Below are 20584 nucleotides of genomic sequence, written 5' to 3'. Positions count from 1 at the left end.
GAATACAAAACCATATTAGTTCGCAAATATATAAATATCAATTCACATCATAAAATATACTACTTCTGACTCAATATGATTAACATCAATAAACTAACATGATTATTAATATGTTTGAAGATGAGGTGAGAAGTAAGAGAATAATATTTCATCCGCTTTGATTAAGATGACACATTTTTTAGTCGACATGTAATTTTATGACTTGTTAATTAATACTATGTTTAATTGGATAGAGAAAGTGTATGTCTACTAAGTACCTATTAAATAAAGATCCGCTTTGATTAAGATGACACATTTTTTAGTCGACATGTAATTTTATGACTTGTTAATTAATACTATGTTTAATTGGATAGAGAAAGTGTATGTCTACTAAGTACCTATTAAATAAAGAGAGAAGAAGAAATATTTTAATTGGAGAGGGAAAAAGTTGTTGGTGTATTCATTGAAGAGAGAAAATAACTTTATTATTTCCGAAAATAGAAATGTGTTATTTGTGACAAACTTAAAAGAACTAGACGGAAAGAATAATTGCAAAAGTTAAAAAAAAAAATGTCCATTGGATTAAAATATATCAAAAGGTCATGAAATAACGTAAAACTTCAAGTCCTTTTAATAATATTACATCAAAGATTAGAGCCATGTCGAGATTTTTTACAAAACAAGGAGCGATTCCGAGACTAAATTTATAAATTTTCTCAATTGCAATAATACAAACATAAATGGTTAAAAGAATAATAAAAAGGCCAAAAAATCATAAAATTGGGGAAACAAGACTGAAGACCGCAGAGTAAAATTTAAATTAGTAGTAGTAGAATAATCTATGGCGTGCATCTCACAAATTCAAATATCTTCAGTTCCCTCCATTCCCAATCCGTAATTTCTAAAATTCCCCAAATTCGAGGTCGCAGTTCCGATGGCTGACCAGCCGCGCAAACCCCCGATTCAACCCCAAACCACCTCTAAAAGGCAATGGTCTCTCGCTGATTTCGACGTCGGCAAACCCCTCGGCAAAGGTAAATTCGGCAGAGTGTATCTAGCTCGCGAAATCAAGGTAAATTTTCCTATTCCGTTGAACCATGACCATCACATTAATGTGCGTGAGAATTTAGCTTCTCTGTTTGTTTTTTTTGGGTAGAGCAAGTATATCGTTGCGTTAAAAGTGATATTCAAGGAGCAAATTGAGAAGTATGGCTTGCAGCACCAGTTGCGGAGGGAAATGGAAATCCAAACCGCCCTCCGCCACCCCAATGTGCTGAGGCTTCACGGATGGTTTCACGACGACGAGCGGATTTTTCTGATTTTGGAGTATGCTCACCGCGGCGAGCTTTACCGTGAGCTTCGAAAATTGGGACACCTCTCCGAGACACAGGCTGCCACGGTAAAACTATGCTTTGTTCGCTGCTGTTTTTGTGCACATCTCCATTTACACTGCCAGATGACTCAATGCTTGGGGATTGTTTATATTTTCTTGTGTTTTGAAGCTTTTTTGGACTGCCTTTTGGAATAATCTGTTTTTTTGTTATTGGTGTTTTAATTCTGTTGAAGCAGTATATACATAGTCTCACGAAGGCTCTGGCATACTGTCATGATAAGCATGTGATTCACAGAGACATCAAGCCGGAAAATTTGTTGCTTGATCATGAGGTATGGCTCGATCTCAAAGACTGTCATGGATGCATAATTTTCATTTACCAAGCTAATTCATCAACATTATGTTAGTTTATCTATTTACTAGTACTATGAGATTGTTTCTTTGTCACTTTACCACTTCCTTATTCCTAACTATGCCTTGCTCAGGTCTTAAACACACTGAACGTAATATTGTTTTTTCATTTAGGGCAATTGAGTGCTTATGATAAGAAACAGTTTTACTGGCTTGATCAATTTTCTAGCTACTTCGTGAAGCTTTCTCATGGATAGCAATAGCATGAATATATTTAAGAATATGCAATTTATCTGTGTAATATTACTGTTAGAGGATAATGTATTCTGTAGCTTTGTAGTACATTGCAAGAAATTCATAATATCCCGGCTTTATGGCTGTGATAAACCTTACTGATTTTTCCGTCCAAGCAGTTTGAATTCTTTGAACTGCTCCCTCCTCTCTTTTCCATGTGATGATGGAAAGTGTGGAGTTGTATGATGTGTCCGTGAGAGAAGTAAAACACCTTGAAGAATGAGCTAAATACTAAGTACTACTTAATACAAATCACATTGTCTTTGAAATTATACCATATTCTGTATCACTTGTAGGGTCGGCTCAAAATAGCAGACTTCGGTTGGTCTGTACAGTCCAAAAGTAAAAGACACACCATGTGTGGAACCTTGGACTATTTAGCTCCAGAAATGGTGGAGAAAAAGGCGCATGATTATTCTGTTGATAACTGGACATTAGGAATTCTGTGCTACGAGTTTTTATATGGTGTCCCTCCGTTTGAGGCCGAAAGTCAGATGGATACATTCAAAAGGTGTACTGTATAACGTTGTCTCGCTTTTGTTTTAACCCTCATCAGATTTCATTCACAAGTTAGTAATATGATCTATATCTACCTACCCCTGCAGGATAGTGAAGATTGATTTGACCTTTCCTTCCACCCCTGATGTTTCAGCAGAAGCTAAAGATCTCATTAGCAGGGTAATTTTCTCTTAACTTTCACAGAGGATCATGGTTTTATCTTTCTTTGCTTCTTGATTGAAGCATTACCTTTCCGTGCAGCTTCTTGTGAAGGATTCATCAAAAAGATTGTCCCTCCAGAAGATAATGGAACATCCTTGGATCGTGCAGAATGCCAACTCTTTGGGGATCTGCCCAAATTAGCATTATCCAATCTTTTTGCTATTTTGACTTAACTAGCTCACATAATTCTAAATTCAGTGAGAAGATATAGAATCATCCTTTAATATTTGCCTTGTATTATCTATTGTAGTTTATATTTGCCATTGTAAAGTCTGGATTCAGTGTTACTTTATTCTAGTAGTACTTACATAAAGCTGTAGTCTTTGCCTTTATCTTCAATGCATAAGTTGCTACTATAAGCTAAACCTCAGAGCGTTTCTATTCACTCAAAGTAACTCAAAAGAACTCAGCATGTCCGGTATAAGTTCTCCTTGGATCCCAATATGCACTTAACAAAAAAGAAAGTTCAGCAATTTCTCAAATACATACACCAAAAAAACTTCGTTCAATCTAAATCAACAATTTCTCAAAAGTAAGGTCAACAACATGTCTTGTTATTGCGAACTCCATTGATTTTCTAGCCATGATGAAGGGAGCTGTTGCTGAGACAATAGCTAATGTTTTCGTCGGTGATGGTCGTGGCATCGCTGGCACTGCTGCTAGAATCGTTGCTCGTGGGATGCCGAGGGCTTTCTGGTAATGTGTTCAAGTTGATGCCACTGTCAAGATTTCTAGTTATGGCACGGGGTGCCTCTTGAGCTGTCCCTGCAGGAGTGTGCTTCGAATGTTCTGGTTTCACAACAAGCCTCTTCACCCCTCTGTGATTTGAATGCTCTGGTTTCACCATGAGCCTCTTCACCCCTCTGTGCATGTGTGCCTCGCAGTACTTCTGGTTGTGGAGGACGTCTCGCCTGCATTGCCATTTCTTGCCATCTGTTCTCCGGCATCTCTGTGCTCCACCTTCCGTAGCGCCCAACCCTACCCCAATTTTTCCTAGCAAGGAAAGGATCTCAAACTTAGCATGACAGACAACAAGAAGCCTAAGACTGGACCAATCTTATGTCGAGTGCATAGTGTATAAGTACAACTATCTACTTATCAGTTTGAACAAAACCTGCAGCGTTAAGAACACTCTTGGGAGACAAACCATATCTCGGAGAATTGAAGTCAACGTAGTTGTTTCCAACAACATTCTGCGTTCTGCCACTCAAGTTTATAGGTTCGGCATCATCAAGACTAGACTTTCCATCACCATGATCACCTCCACTGACCAAGCAGTTAGCCCTCGAACTAGAACAGGTGCTCAGGGTATAGTCAGCACTATTGGTGCAACGCAGTTGGCTGGGACCGAGATCACTCTGGACAGAAACAGAAACTCGATCATCTACATCAGATGCAACCAAAGACATTACAGGCATCCTAGTTACATCAGGGGCTCGATGATTAATAGGTTTCGATACTCTCTGAATCGGTTCCACATGCTTTCTTGAACCTTGACGCCCCCGGTGCATGTGCCTTTCGCAGTATTTCTGTTGTGGAACCGCATTCTTGCTGCACCTCCACTTTCTCCCATCAGTTCTCCTACATCTTCCTGGTTCAGAATCATCCATCACACTGCTATGATCAGACTTCTCAGGGCTGAAACCGCTTACTGAAAACAAAATCACACACAAGACAAAAGAATCAAAATCATTATAAATAGCCTTTATCTTCGATAATTGAATAAGAAAGATTTGTAATGTAGCAAACAATGAAAGCTTAGAGGCCAACGCAGAAGACAGCATTAAGATATACACCAGCAAGATTTAAAACACTGAACAGTTATTAAAATTCCAAAATAGACAAGATTATCACTGCCTTGAAAGACAGAAGTAAATCCAGATCTCCATTTGGAAATTTTGATACAAATATGCATAGCAAAAAATACTGATTCTTCTATCCTCAGCCTGCTAATTAGTATCTGCAAAGCCTATGTTGGAGAACTTGAAATTCTGGAATTGGATTCTATGGTGACAACTAGCATTGCAAATATCAGGTAATATTCGTGATATAAAAAGTAGAGATCAATTCAAATAACAAAACGAATTCACAAAAGTCCCATCTGCATACAGAACAAAAACCCCCAAATAAGAAACAGAAGAAGTAGCACTCACAGGTGGGGTAAATGTTGTAAATGGCAGGGCCTAAAGAGTTAAAAACACTAATCCATATGGGAAGGAGGAGGTGAAAAGCCACCGGAAAACCATAGACTATCGAATTATGGATACAAATTTGGTTGCAAAGCTCATCAAACTGATCCCTACTGAATAAACGTTCAATTTTGACTTGCTTCAACCCTCCTTCAATTGCATTTGCACATGCAGAGCTCCCAATTTCAAGATCGAGATTGAGCTTTTCCTCACCTTCATAAACCCAAACACATAAACATTATAAACAATCCTAATCACCCAACTCGGACGTGTGTAGAGAGAGAGAGAGAGAGGAACCTGGAGGAGGAGGTGCAATGGCAATAGCAATAGGCGCAGTGAGTGGTTGAGAATACATGGACAATTCAATAATTATAAATATAATCACATTTCCGGGAATTCCAAGAAAGAGAAAAGGGGCAAAGGTTTGATGTCAATTCCAACAGTGGGAGCTCTGAAACCGCAACTGTAGTCTGTAAGGAACAGGTGTAAAGCACTTCTGAACACACGACACACGCTGTTTCTCTTATTAATAGAGACACATAGTGTTAAACATGATGGTCACGACCCAGGAGAAAAAAGAAGACAGAGAGCGATGTGGTTATACTGTGTCATATATCATGTGTCATTTATGTTGGAACTGAATGGCAAAAAGATAAAAGATAAAAGATAAAAAATAAAAAAGAAATGCCAAATGAAACCGACTAAAATTGGAGAAGAAAGAGAAGCATGCGGCCACCTCCCCTTATGCTGCTGCACATTGCGCGTGTGTGATACAGAGAGAGAGTGATGATGCAGTTATGGTAGTAGTAAATGTAAGAGTTTTGTCATGTCAGCTTTTTGGCAGGAGCCTTCAATTCATTCATTCCAAAATTATGTAAACCACTAATCCCACTAAAATTTTCAACATAGTAGTAGTAAATTTTGTTGGGTTACAAATCTCATCCAATCATCCAATCCAAATTGGTTGAATATGAAAAATTCGAAAGTGCATATAATTCTTATCCGACCCCTAGAAGTGATCCAAAAATAAATTGGTGCAAGCTTGATCCAAAACGGCCAATATCAAAATAATATTGCAGTCGACGATCCTAACAAATGGTATCAGAGCACATGTGGCTATGGGTCGGGGCCTGGATGAGCCCTAATTAGGGTCGGGCCAGAAAGACTCGGGTTAGAGTCGGGTCCTAGATGACCAAGGGGGCAGAGCTGGAATGACCCATGTTCGTGTCGACTGCGTAGGGTCGGGCCCTGAAAGACTCGGGTTAGAGTCGGACCCTAGATGTGAAGGGGTTGGCAGCGGAAGCGCTCACATAAATCAATTACATAATAATTCAGATCTATTTAGCGGATTATTTAGACAAATTCTATTCGCGTAATTATCACATGTATCATGCTCATAACTCAAATAATAACACGCTTTAAATTAATTGAAACCTAAAACATGTTTTTCTAAGGTTCAACCATTATACCTTGATGATTCTCCAAAGAATCGAAGATAGCTAGCGCCTTCTCCTCGTGAAGATCTTCAAAGTACAAAACCACGGATCTTCCGATCGGTTCCCGGATCGCGAACCGATATCGGGGTGAGTGATCTCACCAGCCGCACTAGGACTTAAATAGAGAAGACAGAAATCCTTTCCCCCATAGGAGAGAAATTCGACTACCACAAGAAGTAGGGGCCGAAAATTTTGAGAAAAAATAAGTGTATTTTCTGTCTCCTTTATTCTCCTATTTATAATAAGTTACATATTGGGCCCAGACAGGGATCTATGAAAGGCTTTGGATATGGGCTCCTCCAATTAGCTTTTTCTAATTAAATTAAACCCAATTTAATATAAGCTAAAATTGAAATATTACGAGCAGCCACTACATAAGTAATACCGCACTCCCCATCCAAATCCGAAATTATAAGTACTTCGGGTTTCCAATACTTTATATTTATTTTCCGCGCTTAAGATAGAAACATCCATTAATTAATTATTGTCTGCTATGGACTTAATTAATTAATATCTTATTTATTTCAAGAGAGGACTCAACAAGAAAATCTTATTTATTATTCATAGAGTAATTAAACTCCAACTAGCTAGGTTCCGAATAATAAAACCTTATTTCAAGCCTCTCTTGAGGATGTTATCAAACGAGACTCACCTCGCGCACGATTCAACATAATAGCAATCCTTGCACAGCTAGATACTAATCACCACTACCCAATATACCAGGCTTATTGGGTTGCGAAAAACCCGCACCATTTGGTAAGTCAAAGTAGTGCACGATCAATACCGTATGCTCAATGCTAACGTACATTGATTGAGAAATAATTTACGAGACCTCGTCTTTCAGTAGATAGCATAAAGACTGTCTCATTGTTAGATCCATTCAGTGCTATACCACACCAACGTCATCTTATTTCAGTAAGGCTTAGAAATAATCGGACTGACATTGCAACCTTTCACGATAGGTAGTCTAAGCCTATCTAGGTTGTGAAATTATTCTTTTTCTTTGTTTAGAACTGACCGTGTTACCTTAAAGTGGACGACGCCCACAACCGGTCTACTAAAACAAAGACTTAGACTTTGTTAAGTTACTTATACATTTAAATATGCAATAAACATCCATTAACTGTAAAACATAACAACATTATGACAAAAATAATACGTTTATTCATTTGGAAAATAAAATAAGAGTTTTAACAGTATTCAATCACTCGAAAGGTGATTTCTAGTATACAAACTCTAACAAGATGACCCAGGGGCCAGGGCTGGAACGACCTATGTTTGTGTCGACTACATTCCCGATGTGGTCTTCGTTTGAGGGGAGGTTTGTTGGGTTACAAACCCATCCCACATCAGATGAGGGATGGAAGTTGGAAGGGGTATATAATTCTTATCCAACCCCAAATAACATCAGATGAGGGAGGGAAGGTGGAAGGTGTATATAATTCCTGTTCAATCCCAATTAGTTTGAGGCTTTTTGGGAATGATTCAAAAACAAATCCGCGCGAGCCCAAAGCAGACAATATCAAACTAATGTTGTAGTCGAAGATCCTAACAAATTATGCATAATTGGTAAAGTAAGAGAATGAGAAAAGGTAATTGAAAATGTGTATTGGATAGTGGGGTCCATAAATAATAAAGTAAAAGGTAAGGAGAAAAAAAATACCATAAATAGATATGTACTATTTGTATGGGACAGATGAAAAAGAAAGTATTGTCTATTTTTATGAGACTGAGGGAGTATATAAAAATTAAATAATATATCTACATTATTAAAGTTAAATACAATCATTTCATTATAGGAGTATTTCTCTTCTATTCTTTTCTCTTGAATCGCTGCATAATAGGTTCAATATTAAAATTAACAAACATATACTTTTGAATACTGTTGGTCGAAGCAATTTCTCTCACTTTTTCTTGCCGGCAAGTCACAATATCTCTAATTTTAATTCTGTATACACCAATTTGTTTATATTCATTTATTTCATTGAGCTATTAGCTATATCCTAGAGTGTATGAGATATGGCAGTAAGCAAGAGAAGTGTATTTTACAAGGACTTGGTTTAGAGATATAATCCTTAGAGCAACTCCAAGGGAGGAGGTAAATGAGAAGGTAAACAATGATAACCGCCAAATTTACCTTTTTTTGATGGAAAAACACTCTCCAAGGGAGGAGGTAAATGGGAAGGTAAAATACCTTTTCCCATATTGAGGAGGTATCTTTACCTCTCCATAGAAGAGAAGGTAAAATGGAAAAAACTGATTTTAAGATTGGCGGGAGAGAGAAACGGGAGAGAGAAGCAGCAAAATCTCAACAATATGCCTATTTACCTTTTCAATATACCTTTCATCCTTGGAGTTGATTGCTTTTTGAGAAGGTATATTGCACTTTTTGAGAAGGTATAAACATGATATACCCTTTTTATTTACCTTCTCCCCTTGGAGTTGCTCTTAGAGCAACCACTATAGGGGCGCCGCGCCGCGGCGGTCTATAGGGGGGGCGCGTCCGCCCCGCGGGCGGATGAAAATGTTGGGGCGGAAGGGCCATCGCCGGCTTTGCGGCGAGGACGGGCCGGATGAGAGAGAAAAGCGGCGGCCGCCGCGCCTATCTATTGCGCGGCGAAACCGCCGCGGCGGTCGCCGGCTTTTCCCTTTTTTTTTTTTTTAAGTTCGAATTTGTAATTAAATTTTTTGGCTTATTTAAATACCCCACCCAATTTGTTTTCCACTCCACACCCATTTTCACTCCACCCCCAATTTCACAACCCTAGATTTTACCAAATGCACGGGAGAGACGAAGATTCACCCGGCACGGAAGAATCGGGATACGGATACTATCCTTCTTCCCAGCCATCTCAGCTGTGGGGATCGAGTCCCAGTCCCCCTCCATTCCAGTCGTGGTCACCGACATCCCCGCGGTGGCAACAAAGCCAATATCGGGGTCAGTCTTCTCATCAGAGGAATTTGGATCGTTCGGCGTTTGGAGATTATCGACCCACTATGGACTCGCCCAACCATCCGCGACCGGATACCCCTTCTCACTCTTTCCAGCGCACCCAGACTCCTTTGTTTGATTTCGATAGGTTCACACTGGAGCAGATGATGGGGCTGATGAGTCCGGGCCTACCGGAGACCCCGCCGACGAGATCTACCGGCGACGGCGGTGGTGGGAGAGGTGGCAGCAACGGTGGTGGTGGGAGGGGCGGCGGCAACGGTGGTGGGGGGAGAGGCGGCAGCGACGGCGACGGGGATGGCAGCGGCAACGGCGGTAACAAGTCGGGGCGGGCACTACACCAAAGACGAGTCGATTGCTGTGGCGAGGGCATGTGATGCCGTCACATCAGACCCCTGTGTTGGCACCGATCAGACCGAGATCGGCTTTTGGAAGCGCGTCTTGTTGACCTACAATGAGTTCAAGCCGAGAGGCGCCAAACCGCGTGACGCGGAACAACTTCGGAAAAAGTTTGGGAGGATTCTGACACCCACCAAGAAGTTCGCGGGCATCTACGGCAACAACCTTCTCACCGCTGAGAGTGGCCGCAACGCCACCGACGTGAAGGCTCTGTCTGTGTCCCAATACAACGCGCTATATAAGCCTAAGTTCAACCACTGGGAGGAGTTTCTCGTTCTCGAGAACTGCCCGAAATTCAAGGCCATATGTGCAGAGGAGACCGAGGGTCACGCGGCGAAGCGCAATAGACGCAACAGAGCCGGGTAGGGGTGTGCATTTCGGTTCGGTTTTTCGCCCAAACCGAACCGAACCCGAAAAACCGAATTTAGGTTAAAATTGAAATCGAACCGAACCGAAAAACCGAAAAACCAAAAACCGAAAACCGAACTTAAAAAACCGAACTAAACCAAAAAAACCAAAATTTCGAAACAAAACCGAAAAATCGAAAAAAAATAGTATATTTTAATATATCTAATTTATTTTATTTTATATATACTAATAGATATAAATATATATAATATAAAATTAATATAATATATATAATATTTATTATATAAAAATATATTAGAAGAATATATGTTATATATATGATATAATATACTAAATTAATAGGATAAAAATATATAATAATATATTTAAAATATAATTCGGTTTTTCGATTTTTCGATTTTTTTTCGCCCAAACCGAACCGAACCGAAAAACCAAAATTTTTGTATTTTTAAAATCGAACCGAACCGAAAAAACGAACCGAATTTCAAAATTTCGGTTTGGTTCGGTTCGAATATTCGGTTTTCGGTTATTTTGCTCACCCCTAGAGCCGGGCACTACAGCAGCAGCAGCGGCGGACAATCAATCGACCTCAACGACGCCCAAGTGGAGGAGTCCTCTGATACACACACCAGGCGCTCACGCCCTCCGGGGCAGAAGGCCAGTATCCGCAGCGCCCGGATGTCTGCAGGTTCCTCCCGCTACTCGGCGGCCGCGTCTGGATCGCGAGACGCGCGGCGCCTTCTGGAGCTCAGTCCGTGGACCATGGGGCCCATGTGGTCTTGAACAGGAACCTGAATGTGCAGTTGATGAAACAACTGCAAGATAACTGCCGTTTCTACGAGTCGGCCATCGACCCGATCACTAAGGCGATATACTATGAGCTGATGTGTAGGATCATAGAGAATCTGGGGCTGACTGGTCCAGGGGCGACGCCGGGGGCGGCGGGGGCAAGGGCGGCGGCGCCGGGGGGAGTGGGCGACGAAGATGAGGCACCGGATTCCGACTCCGCCACCGAGTAGATGGTGGCGGTGTTTTTATTTGTTTTTGTATGTTTTTTTTAAATGTTCGTTGTATAATTTTCCGGTATCCATGAATACAACGAATATTGGGTCTCATCGAACTTTTTAATTTTATTATTATCTCGTTCTCTAATTATTTATAGTCCGATAATTTTAATTGTAATTGAATTAAAATATAAAACAAATAAAATAAAGTGAAATTTGTCCACCAAAAAGTGTCCACTATTGCTGCGGACACTTTTTTTTGTGGCTGTGGACAAATAAAATGGGGCTATGGACAAAAAAAAAAGTTGTCCACCAAAAAGCATCCACCTATAGTGGATGCTCTTACAAATAGACCATGCAAATACTCAGTAAGACCATCTTCAACCATACTCTAAAAATGAGTTTCGGTGTAGAAATCTTTTCCAACTATACACCAAACTCAAATTCATTTTTGGTGTTTTTTGTGAAACAACACCAAATATGGTGATATTGCAAAAAAAAATTTAGATAAAAACTCAAAAATGGTGTGATGTATACTCGAAAATAGACTTGAGTTTGGGGTAAATGGTCGGGATGGTGTAAGACTTGTTTTTGAATACTAAACACAGAAGACATAAAACTTAACCCACAAAAAGTTAAGCACAAAAGATGGATAAGGTAGTGAGATGGAGTGGAATGAAAGTGGAACCTCTTTCGGATATTACTTTCACCAAAACAATTAGCCTACAATAGCTCCACGTAGTTAGCAACAATAAACTAGTAAGCAAACATTTATTAAAGCAGCAACAATATACTCAAGCAACCAAAATGATATTGGAATTGATAAAATTTTAATTTCAAAGGAGATATAACTAAAAAAACAGGGTTCACAATAGTCAAAGTCTAATAGAACCGTTTACATAGAATATTAATAGTAGTAAGAAGATAGAAGGTGAAGTAAGAAGATAGAATAATGAAGGCATTTTTTATGCAAATTTGTGAGAATAATGAAAAAATACCACAAATATTATTATATATTTTTAAAGTTTAGGAACCTTTTGCATGTAAATGCATAGTTGAGTCCATTTGCGTAATTCATTCTATACAAAAATAATTCGAAAAGTGAAAATATTAGGAGTAGGAGTAATAAATTATTCGTCGGCTTCCCTCATACGCTAAACCCACAGCTACAGAAATAGAATTAGGGTTTTCAAAATCCGCGCCAAATCGAAGCCCTTTTCACTCTCATTTGGGGATATGGCCGACGAAGACGAGAATTCGTCAACTCCGAGGCCCGATAAGCCCAGCCCTCACTCAGCCCTCAACTCCCCCTCCATGCGCCTCGGCGACAACTGCGGTAACACTCCGCTTTTGAGAAATCTGCAGACCGCTGAAGAGTTCATATCATCGGTGGCGGCCAAAATTGCCGCTCAGCCGCTTCAGTACTCTGATCCCGGTGTTTGGGGAGTGCTCACGGCCATATCTGAGAAGGCGCGCAAGCGCAATCAGGTCTCTTTTTTCTTGTTTGATGATACAGGGTCAGTTGAAATTCATGCCCGGTTTTGATTATAGTTCCATGTTAATCGTATAAACTGCTTGCTTTCATCTTTGTTGTACTTCTAAAAGGCTATTGTCTGCATTTTAAGATCACATTAGCATGTTACTTGCAGTTATGGAGAGTGTTATGTCTATAATTAGTTGGCAATGTTCATAATTAGTCTGGGACCTCTCCTTTATATTCCAGGACTAATTTCGTTTGCAATATGTAGTACATGATTATTGCTATGGTTTTGGTTACATTTTTTATATGCTGCCTTCTAATCTAGTCCTTAAGACTTGTGGATTAGATGTTATTGTATGCATTCGTGTTCATATTCTATCGGCAGTGATCCTGATTCCACTTATTAAGAATCTGGCTGATTCAAGTTTTGGTAAATCAGGGCATGAATATGCTTCTAACTTCAAACGAACATTGCATTGGTCGGCTAGTAGATGATACGCGTTTTCAGATCATTGCACCAGCAGTTAGTGCTAATCATTGCAAGATATACCGAAAGAAGATTGCTACTGGAGATACAGAACAGCAATTGGCAAGCTGTTCCGTGTTCTTGAAAGATTCTAGGTGAGTTATCTTATCAGGGACACGTTCATAAATTTGAGATAAAAATATTCTGATGCTTCTTAGTTTTTTGTAGCACAAATGGGACATATTTAAACTCGGAGAGACTGAACAAAAATACTTTTGAAGCGAAGCTACGCCATGGCGACATTATCTCAATAGCATTTGCTCCGCACCATGGTAGAGTTGATGGCAATACTATCTCAATTATTTATACCCTTATTCTGGAATGTGCAGTTCATATCTCTAGCTTTTCTTGGGTTTTTAATTTTTCTCCATTCTTGTATGCTCCAGCAATGCAATTATATAAGCTGACCTGCCATTATCTTGAGATTATTGCCTGCAAGTTCTGTACTTTGATGCTGCATACATGATTTACTTTTAGTTAAGAAGTATAATGCCGCAAAGTACTGTTTTCCTAATTTAACATTTGATCTTTCTGGTACATTAGTGTTGTAAGAGAAATAGAGAATATTTTAGTGTATGTGTCGTCCATATGATTTTCTTAAAACTTTTTTCTGAGCGACCTTCTGCATGTTTGCAGAACTTGCTTTTGCATTTGTATATCGTGAAGTCCAGAAATCCTCTTGCCTGACTGATGGTGGATCTCTGAAGAGAAAACCAGGTAACTTTTTTTTGTCCAGATCATAGATTCATGTTTTATGTAAACATTGCTGTAGATTGCATTAAACATTAAGTTTATGGTACTGCATTACTTATTACTTACTTATTTTCGAAGAGGAATATTGTGCTGATAACAAGAGACTGAAAGGAATTGGCATAGGAGCTTCTGATGGTCCACTCTCCCTTGACGATTTTCGCAGCCTTCAAAGATCAAATATGGTAGTTAAATGAGCTGCTACTTTACCAATTTCCGTACTGTTTCATCAATTTCTAAACTAATGGAAGACTGTATTCAACTTTTAGTCGTTCACATCTATAAAGTTATGTGGTATCGTTATGTATGTTTTGAATGTTGGATGTATGTGTAGGAACTCCGGAAGCAACTGGAAGATCAAGTTGCAACAGTTGAATCCTTACGCAGTGAAAGTCGTGCAGCTACTGAGAAGCATGATACTGTATGTCGTTTTTTTCTGTTTATTGAGTTCTTTCATGTCTCTGTAATCCTCGCCACAGTATTAATTATCATCTGCGATATAGTTGTTCACAGAAGATCCTCAGTTTTTTTACATCAAGAAACTCAAATACCCCTCACATTGGATTAGAAGGAGTCCATTTTTATTTACTTGTTCCTGTTTTGTTTCCCATCCTTTATAATTGAAATTGTCTTGGTGTATTCAGATTGATTTGGCAATTCAACATCTTGCACTATAAGCTGAAGCCATGACATGCCTTTGCTTAATTTTTGTTTCCTTTCTTCTAAAGAGGACCAATAATGGTTCCCCATCTACCCACCCCCATGGTGACTCGAACCCCCTACCTATTGGTAGGAGAGCCATGATATACCTTTGCTTGTCAGCGCTATTGTTTCTTGACAACAATGAGCTAACATTTTTGACTCACTTTTTCTTTCTGAACTTCGATTTCTTGTTAATTCATTAATTCATTTGCATTACTCGGTCTCAAATATTTGATTTTGGGCAATACACCAGTACCTACAATCAGCGATTTTATTTTCTTATGCAGGAAATGAAGGAGTTGAAAGAATCTGTATCAAATTCTTTTCTAGATCAACTCAGTCAGATGAACCAATTTTTGGAGTCTAAAGACAAAGAATTAGCTGAGCTAAATCGAATGTCTGCTGAGCAAAAACATGGGATTGAGGACCTTAATGAAAGACTTAGTGCATCTATGCAGTCATGCACTGAAGCCAATGAAATAATTACTAGGTAAGAAGTGTATCTTATTAACTTATGCACATATAAGAGAAAAGTTAAGCCATCCAGATAGCCCCTTTTTGCTCCTTGCAGTCATTGCTTAAACACATTACTCAGTCCATTAAACTGTTCAGGAATTCAACTCAGAGCTACATAAAGAAGCATTCGATCGTTGACTGCTGATGTTCTTCTACTTATCCTTTGCCATCTTTTTTTCCTATTCAGAGAGTTCAGGCTGAAGTCTTGCTATTTCTTGTTACTAGGCATATAGAGAGGCATTATTAAAAATCTTTGTGCAATTTTGAATGCATGTCTAATATATAAACATCTTGTTATCAAGAATCATTGGGTATGACTAGTTTGTGTCATACTACCTCCGTCCACAAAAAATAGATTAGTTTGCTATTTTGGGCCGTCGACCATAATTAGACAAGTCTAAATATGGAAAGTTTTCAACAATTAATAATCCTACACATTTATAATGTTGACTCCGCAATCCACTAACACTCATTCCACTACCTTTTCCCTCTCTCTCGTCTCTTACTTTTTCCTATATCTCTCTTTACTTTATTAATTGCACATCAAAACTCGTGCCATTTTCATCTTTGTCTATTTTTTGTGGACGGAGGTAGTATGTTCTAAAGATGCTTCTTAATCTTTTAATCATTCAGCCAGAAGGCCTCTATATCAGAGTTGAAAATACTACTAGATGAAGAGCGTGACCAGAGAAGAGAAGAGCGAGAGAAAGCTTTGGAAAATATGAAAATGGCAATACAAAGAGTACAGGTAGAGGCAATGGAGGAACTGAAACGAGTATCGGAAACTGCTACGAGACGAGAGAAGGAGCAAGAAGACGTTATAAATAAGCTTCAGGTATAGATAATAATAATAAGCTCTATAAGTCTCTGGCTTTTCATGTATGGCCATTTCTTATTCATGAAGTGATTATCCAGGAGGCTGAGAAGGAAAATTGTACATTGGTGGAAACAATGAGGTCCAAATTGGTATATTTCATCCTCCCTTGTTATTCTGCATCTTGCCTAGGTATATCAGTATCTTGCCTTAATATTGCTTGTTTTAATGGCAGGAAGATGCACGGCAAAAGTTAGTGAACTCTGAGAACAAAGTGCGTCAATTGGAGGGTCAAATCCATCAGGAACAGCAAGCATCTGCCAGCACTATAAAAGTAATTTTACTATTGCTTGCCTCCCTATTGTCTGCTACATAACAGAACTTGTTACCTGTTCGATATTTTTCTTATATTCTGCCATTGTGTTTTAGAGGGTTGAAGAACTGGAACATGAAAGAAAAGGACTGAGGAAAGAACTTGAACGTGAGAAGGTAGGGGATTTTCTGTATGAGACCATTTATTTAAGCAGAGGTGATTGATGAGTTCTATGCTTCTCAAACTGAGTTTCTCTTGCTGCTGTAGCAGGCAGCTCGTGAGGAAGCATGGTCAAAGGTGTCTGCTCTTGAACTTGAGATTAGTGCTGCAATGCGGGATCTTGATTTTGAAAGGCGTCGGCTAAAAGGCGCTAGGGAAAGAATTATGCTCCGGTAAGAATAGAATAATCTTTGACGGATTTCAGTACTGATCAACTTATACTGAGCACTTTTTTCTAGAGAGCAGGAAGTTTAAATAAATCACAACATAGATTCAACAAATGTTATATCTATGGGATCTTGATGCGATGCTGTATTTGTCATCATTTCGAAGTTTGTTAATGCCATGATAATTTTAATGCAGTGAAACACAGCTACGTGCTTTCTATTCGACAACAGAGGAGATATCAGTGCTGCTTGTGAAGCAGCAAGAACAGCTTAAAGCAATGCAAAGGACACTAGAAGATGAAGAGAACAATGAGACAACATCAAATGATATTGATCTCAATCCAGTCGATGGCAAAGAAACTGGATCTCTAGTGAGAGACAAGGATGGGGTTTGTCAAAGCAACGGGAAGGCTAAAATGGGACCTTTCCTTGACATGGATCAAGTTGTGTCTTCGAGTGATGAAGCAAGTGTAACAGAGAAGCATGACTGCAATGCCAAAACCCAGGAACAGGGCGAAGAAACACAAGAGGTAGAATTTGGCGGTGCTGAGTGTGATGACGAGGCCAAGGGTGGGTTTGGCTCTGACATCAATGGCATTGGCACGGCACCCCTCTCTTGTGGAGATGCCATTGGAACCGAGCAAATTCCTGAAACTGAAGGCGTCGGCACACCCCAACTCTTGGAAGGTGGCGCTGCTGAAACCGAGCAAGTTCTGGAGACGGAAAGCCTGGAACTTCAGAGTGGCAAGAACATCGATCTGAATAGGTGCAGCACGCCAGATGTGGATGCGATGCAGGTTGATAACTGCACCAACGAGCAAGAGACACCAGAACACGATCAAAACACTTCCCGGTCACAAGGTCGCCATGATGGTGAGGATGAACGAATAGAAGACACAGAAGGCGGAGGGACTATCAATACGGCAGACCTGTTGGCTTCCGAAGCCGTTGGGAGCTGGGGTTGCAGCACAGCTCCTTCGGTTCACGGAGAGAACGAGTCGTCACCAGCGAGTGGGACGAAAGAAGACAATGAATGTGCTGCAGCTGCACATGATTCCAGCAGTGTCGTTGCAGAGAGCCAACACATCCCGCCCACCAAGCTGGAAGCCGCTGCCAGACGGAACCACGAGGAACGGCGGGCACTCAGTGAGATGATTGGCATAGTGGCGCCTGATTTGAGGGAGCAGTTTAGTCGGGTTGTTGAGAGTGATGATCGAGTGGGATCTGAAAGGGGAGTGGATTATAATTCTGACACCGAAGATTGCAGCGATAACGAAGATGGCGGTGGAGAAGCATCGGATGCTGAAACAGAGGGAGCCGCCACTGACGTTGAAATGGAGGGAGATGATGACACCCAAGAAGACTCTGTTGGATAGGGACAAGACAGTTCAATTATTGTTTATGCATTTCTTGCTTTTTGTGAATAATGTTAGCCTTGGGCGGTGTAGGACTCTAGGAACACGAGGTGGATATAGTTAGTTAGTGGCTTAGTGCTATTTCTTCTCCGATTACTCACTTCTTGCTTGCTGTCCCATTTTTTGTGTTTCAGTAGTTATTTAGAATCCAGAGTAACCAATTAAGATATCTACTTAATTATTTTTCAATATATCTATGCTGCAAGTAATTTAAAATAAAATTAAAATCTGAAAAATTGTAATAATTGATATACGGAGTAAAATTTAATAATGTGACGGAAAGGGAAGACTTCCCTAGATTCTCGCTCTTCTTTTAAGGCAGCTTGAGGTACGTGGAGATAATGGAAAGGGTTATCATCGTAAATACGTAATAATTTTATTACTCATCCGGTACAAGGAGTGATATATTGCTAAGCTATAACTTAATTATTAACTACAACTAAATAATAGTCATTAGATATTCAAATTAAGAACTTAGATCATTAATCTCTAAATGTCAATACGATCAACGAAAAACGTCAATAAGGCCATAGATTAATTCCAAAAAATATCAATAGGGGTATTAATGTCAATTAACTACATGTTTAGTTATAACTAACTTTTAAAAGAAATCCCAAAACTTTAAATTCATATAACATATATCAAATTAAAGATAATTTAATATGGATTCCAACAATATCATACATGCATATGTTCCGACGTCAAAATTTGAAAAAAATTTCAATTTTTTTTAATTTTTTCGTACAAGCAGAAATGTCAACATACTATATAAAATATGTCAATATAATACATGTAGAATGTCAATATAAGCAATGGGTTAACATTCTTAAAACATTGTGTTGGTATTTTCGGAACACTATATTGACATTTTCATCAAAAATCCTAATTTGGAGTTTTTTTTAATATCTTTTTCGATTTAATTAATAAAAACAAAAATTACACGTGGTAAATTGTAGACCACACGTTTTCTAAAATCCTAGTTAGCAATAAAATGATGAATTAGCAATTGATCACTCCCCCATCCGGTATAATACTATCTCTGTTCTAAGATAAGCGAAACACTTCTTTTAGACACGTGATTTAAGGAATTGATATTTAAATAGTTAAAGTGGAGAGAGTAAAGTATGGGAAAGGGAAAAATAGAGGAGTGAAGAGAGAATAAAGTTAAGAGAGATGATTTTTTTTTTCTAAAAAGGAAAATTGATCACTTATAGTGGGACATTTTAAATAGAAATCCACTTATCTTGGAAGAGAAGGAGTAAGTAGTACATAATGTTGATTATAGTATTGAATACTCCCTCCATCTCAGATAATTTGTCCCTTTTTTGCAGTTCGGTCCGTCCCACATAATTTGTCTCATTTTACTTGTTACTATTTTTGGTAGTGGACCTCATATTCCATTAACTCATTCCTACTCATATTTTATTATAAAACTAATATATAAAAATATGATCCACGTTTCACTAACTTTTTCAATTCACTTTTTATTATATTTTTTAAAATCCGTATCCAGTTGAGACGAATTATCTAGGACGGAGAGACTAATTTATACCCAAAATTTACCACAAGCGGAAACTTCCAAATTACCGGCTTTGTCTGGAATCCATACCCCCCACCAGTGTTTTAAAAACCGGTTTGGACCGGCCGGTCGGACCGGTTCGGCCGCGAACTGGTGACCTCTCCGGCCCGATTCACCATATAAAACCAGTGGAGCATTGAACCGTTTTGGACCGGGTGAACCGGCCGATTGGACCGAAAACCGGGAACCGGTCGAACCGGTTACCAAATTTTTTGATTTTTAAAAATGAATTAAAAATCAATTTAAAAAAAAATTTACACTAAACTTTCATTTCATATTAACCAATACTTGTATTGGGCATATGAATTTATAAAAACTAGCTTAAAAAATCATTTGTGTCTTTCTTTTATAGAAGTATTCTACAAGATTGTTCTTTCATTTTTCAATATGGGATGAAAAGTTTATTTTATAGTCATCTTTTACAATCTTTTGCCTTTACTTTTTCAATGTGGGATGTAGTTTGTTTTGTTAATATGTACTACTTCACGTTATATCAACTATCAACTATATACTAATTGTATATTTATAATTAAAAGCTATATACATATTTTATATCATAACTAAAATTAATAAATCTTAATTAACTTTCAAATAAAGTTTTAATTACTAATGCTTAGATTGAAAATAAAATAACAAGAATATATAATGGGAGAAGTGTTCATAACATGAAAATTAATACATAGTATAATGAACATATGAATATGTATTTTTACATTACTAGTATTACTCGTTAAGAATTGATATATATATGTTTTATATAATACTTATATATCTCTATATTATTTAAAATTAAATTATATATTGCATTAATGCTTGTTTATTTACATGTTTTGAAACCAAGTGTTTTATAATAAATATGTATTTAATTATATACTCATATATATATATAAATGCTACAGTAAAATGGTTCGACCGATGGTTCAACCGGTTGAACGGTGAACCAGTAGCCTCGCCGGTTCGCTCGCCGGTCCGGTTTTTAAAACATTGCCCCCCCACTTTAGCGTATTCAACTAATCAAC

At 38.6% G+C, this 20584-nt stretch overlaps 3 protein-coding genes across 6 annotated transcripts; 2 read left to right on the top strand and 1 right to left on the bottom strand.

The window, feature by feature from the left end:
• Window positions 1–789: 789 nt before the first annotated feature.
• Window positions 790–3009, top strand: LOC125196839 (serine/threonine-protein kinase Aurora-3). The gene is made up of 6 exons (XM_048095495.1): window positions 790–1051; window positions 1136–1378; window positions 1549–1644; window positions 2254–2468; window positions 2563–2635; window positions 2717–3009. The coding sequence occupies exons 1-6, from the start codon at window positions 914–916 to the stop codon at window positions 2816–2818; spliced, it is 867 nt and encodes a 288-aa protein (XP_047951452.1). The 5' UTR covers window positions 790–913; the 3' UTR covers window positions 2819–3009.
• Window positions 3010–3091: 82 nt separating this feature from the next.
• Window positions 3092–5473, bottom strand: LOC125196838 (growth-regulating factor 9-like). 3 transcript variants are annotated; one of them, XM_048095493.1, is made up of 5 exons: window positions 5164–5473; window positions 4831–5079; window positions 4105–4328; window positions 3792–4035; window positions 3092–3670 (listed from the first exon to the last, which is right to left on the bottom strand). In XM_048095493.1, the coding sequence occupies exons 1-5, from the start codon at window positions 5219–5221 to the stop codon at window positions 3255–3257; spliced, it is 1191 nt and encodes a 396-aa protein (XP_047951450.1). In that variant the 5' UTR covers window positions 5222–5473; the 3' UTR covers window positions 3092–3254. The 3 variants fall into 3 exon arrangements, with proteins under 3 accessions (XP_047951450.1, XP_047951449.1, XP_047951451.1); XM_048095492.1 differs by having other exon boundaries at window positions 3792–4328; XM_048095494.1 differs by having other exon boundaries at window positions 3792–4328; window positions 4981–5079; window positions 5164–5471.
• Window positions 5474–12238: 6765 nt separating this feature from the next.
• LOC125195656 (golgin subfamily B member 1-like) lies at window positions 12239–18177 on the top strand. Of its 2 annotated transcripts, none has more exons than XM_048093798.1 (13): window positions 12239–12572; window positions 13004–13185; window positions 13259–13362; window positions 13727–13807; window positions 13922–14025; window positions 14175–14261; window positions 14830–15032; window positions 15692–15893; window positions 15974–16024; window positions 16108–16206; window positions 16302–16361; window positions 16456–16577; window positions 16768–18177. In XM_048093798.1, exons 1-13 carry the CDS (start codon window positions 12321–12323, stop codon window positions 17945–17947), a joined length of 2727 nt encoding a protein of 908 aa, XP_047949755.1. In that variant the 5' UTR covers window positions 12239–12320; the 3' UTR covers window positions 17948–18177. The 2 variants fall into 2 exon arrangements, with proteins under 2 accessions (XP_047949755.1, XP_047949754.1); XM_048093797.1 differs by having other exon boundaries at window positions 16453–16577.
• Window positions 18178–20584: the final 2407 nt, after the last annotated feature.

The sequence above is a fragment of the Salvia hispanica genome, chromosome 6 (genome assembly GCF_023119035.1).
Source record: "Salvia hispanica cultivar TCC Black 2014 chromosome 6, UniMelb_Shisp_WGS_1.0, whole genome shotgun sequence".
Taxonomy (NCBI): domain Eukaryota; kingdom Viridiplantae; phylum Streptophyta; class Magnoliopsida; order Lamiales; family Lamiaceae; genus Salvia; species Salvia hispanica.
This window is presented reverse-complemented; position numbering and strand designations above follow the sequence as displayed.

Excerpts from the sequence above, each read along its gene's own strand:
- LOC125196839 (XM_048095495.1), top strand. The coding sequence starts at position 914 with ATGGCTGACCAGCCGCGCAAACCCCCGATTCAACCCCAAACCACCTCT. Across the intron at positions 2,469-2,562 it reads CAGATGGATACATTCAAAAG|GATAGTGAAGATTGATTTGA; the intron begins GTGTACTGTATA and ends CTACCCCTGCAG. Across the intron at positions 2,636-2,716 it reads CTAAAGATCTCATTAGCAGG|CTTCTTGTGAAGGATTCATC; the intron begins GTAATTTTCTCT and ends CTTTCCGTGCAG.
- LOC125195656 (XM_048093797.1), top strand. The coding sequence starts at position 12,321 with ATGGCCGACGAAGACGAGAATTCGTCAACTCCGAGGCCCGATAAGCCC. Across the intron at positions 14,026-14,174 it reads GCCTTCAAAGATCAAATATG|GAACTCCGGAAGCAACTGGA; the intron begins GTAGTTAAATGA and ends ATGTATGTGTAG. Across the intron at positions 16,578-16,767 it reads AGGGAAAGAATTATGCTCCG|TGAAACACAGCTACGTGCTT; the intron begins GTAAGAATAGAA and ends ATTTTAATGCAG.
- LOC125196838 (XM_048095492.1), bottom strand. The coding sequence starts at position 5,221 with ATGTATTCTCAACCACTCACTGCGCCTATTGCTATTGCCATTGCACCT. Across the intron at positions 4,329-4,830 it reads TTACAACATTTACCCCACCT|TAAGCGGTTTCAGCCCTGAG; the intron begins GTGAGTGCTACT and ends TTTTGTTTTCAG. Across the intron at positions 3,671-3,791 it reads GAGTGTTCTTAACGCTGCAG|GAAAAATTGGGGTAGGGTTG; the intron begins GTTTTGTTCAAA and ends TTTCCTTGCTAG.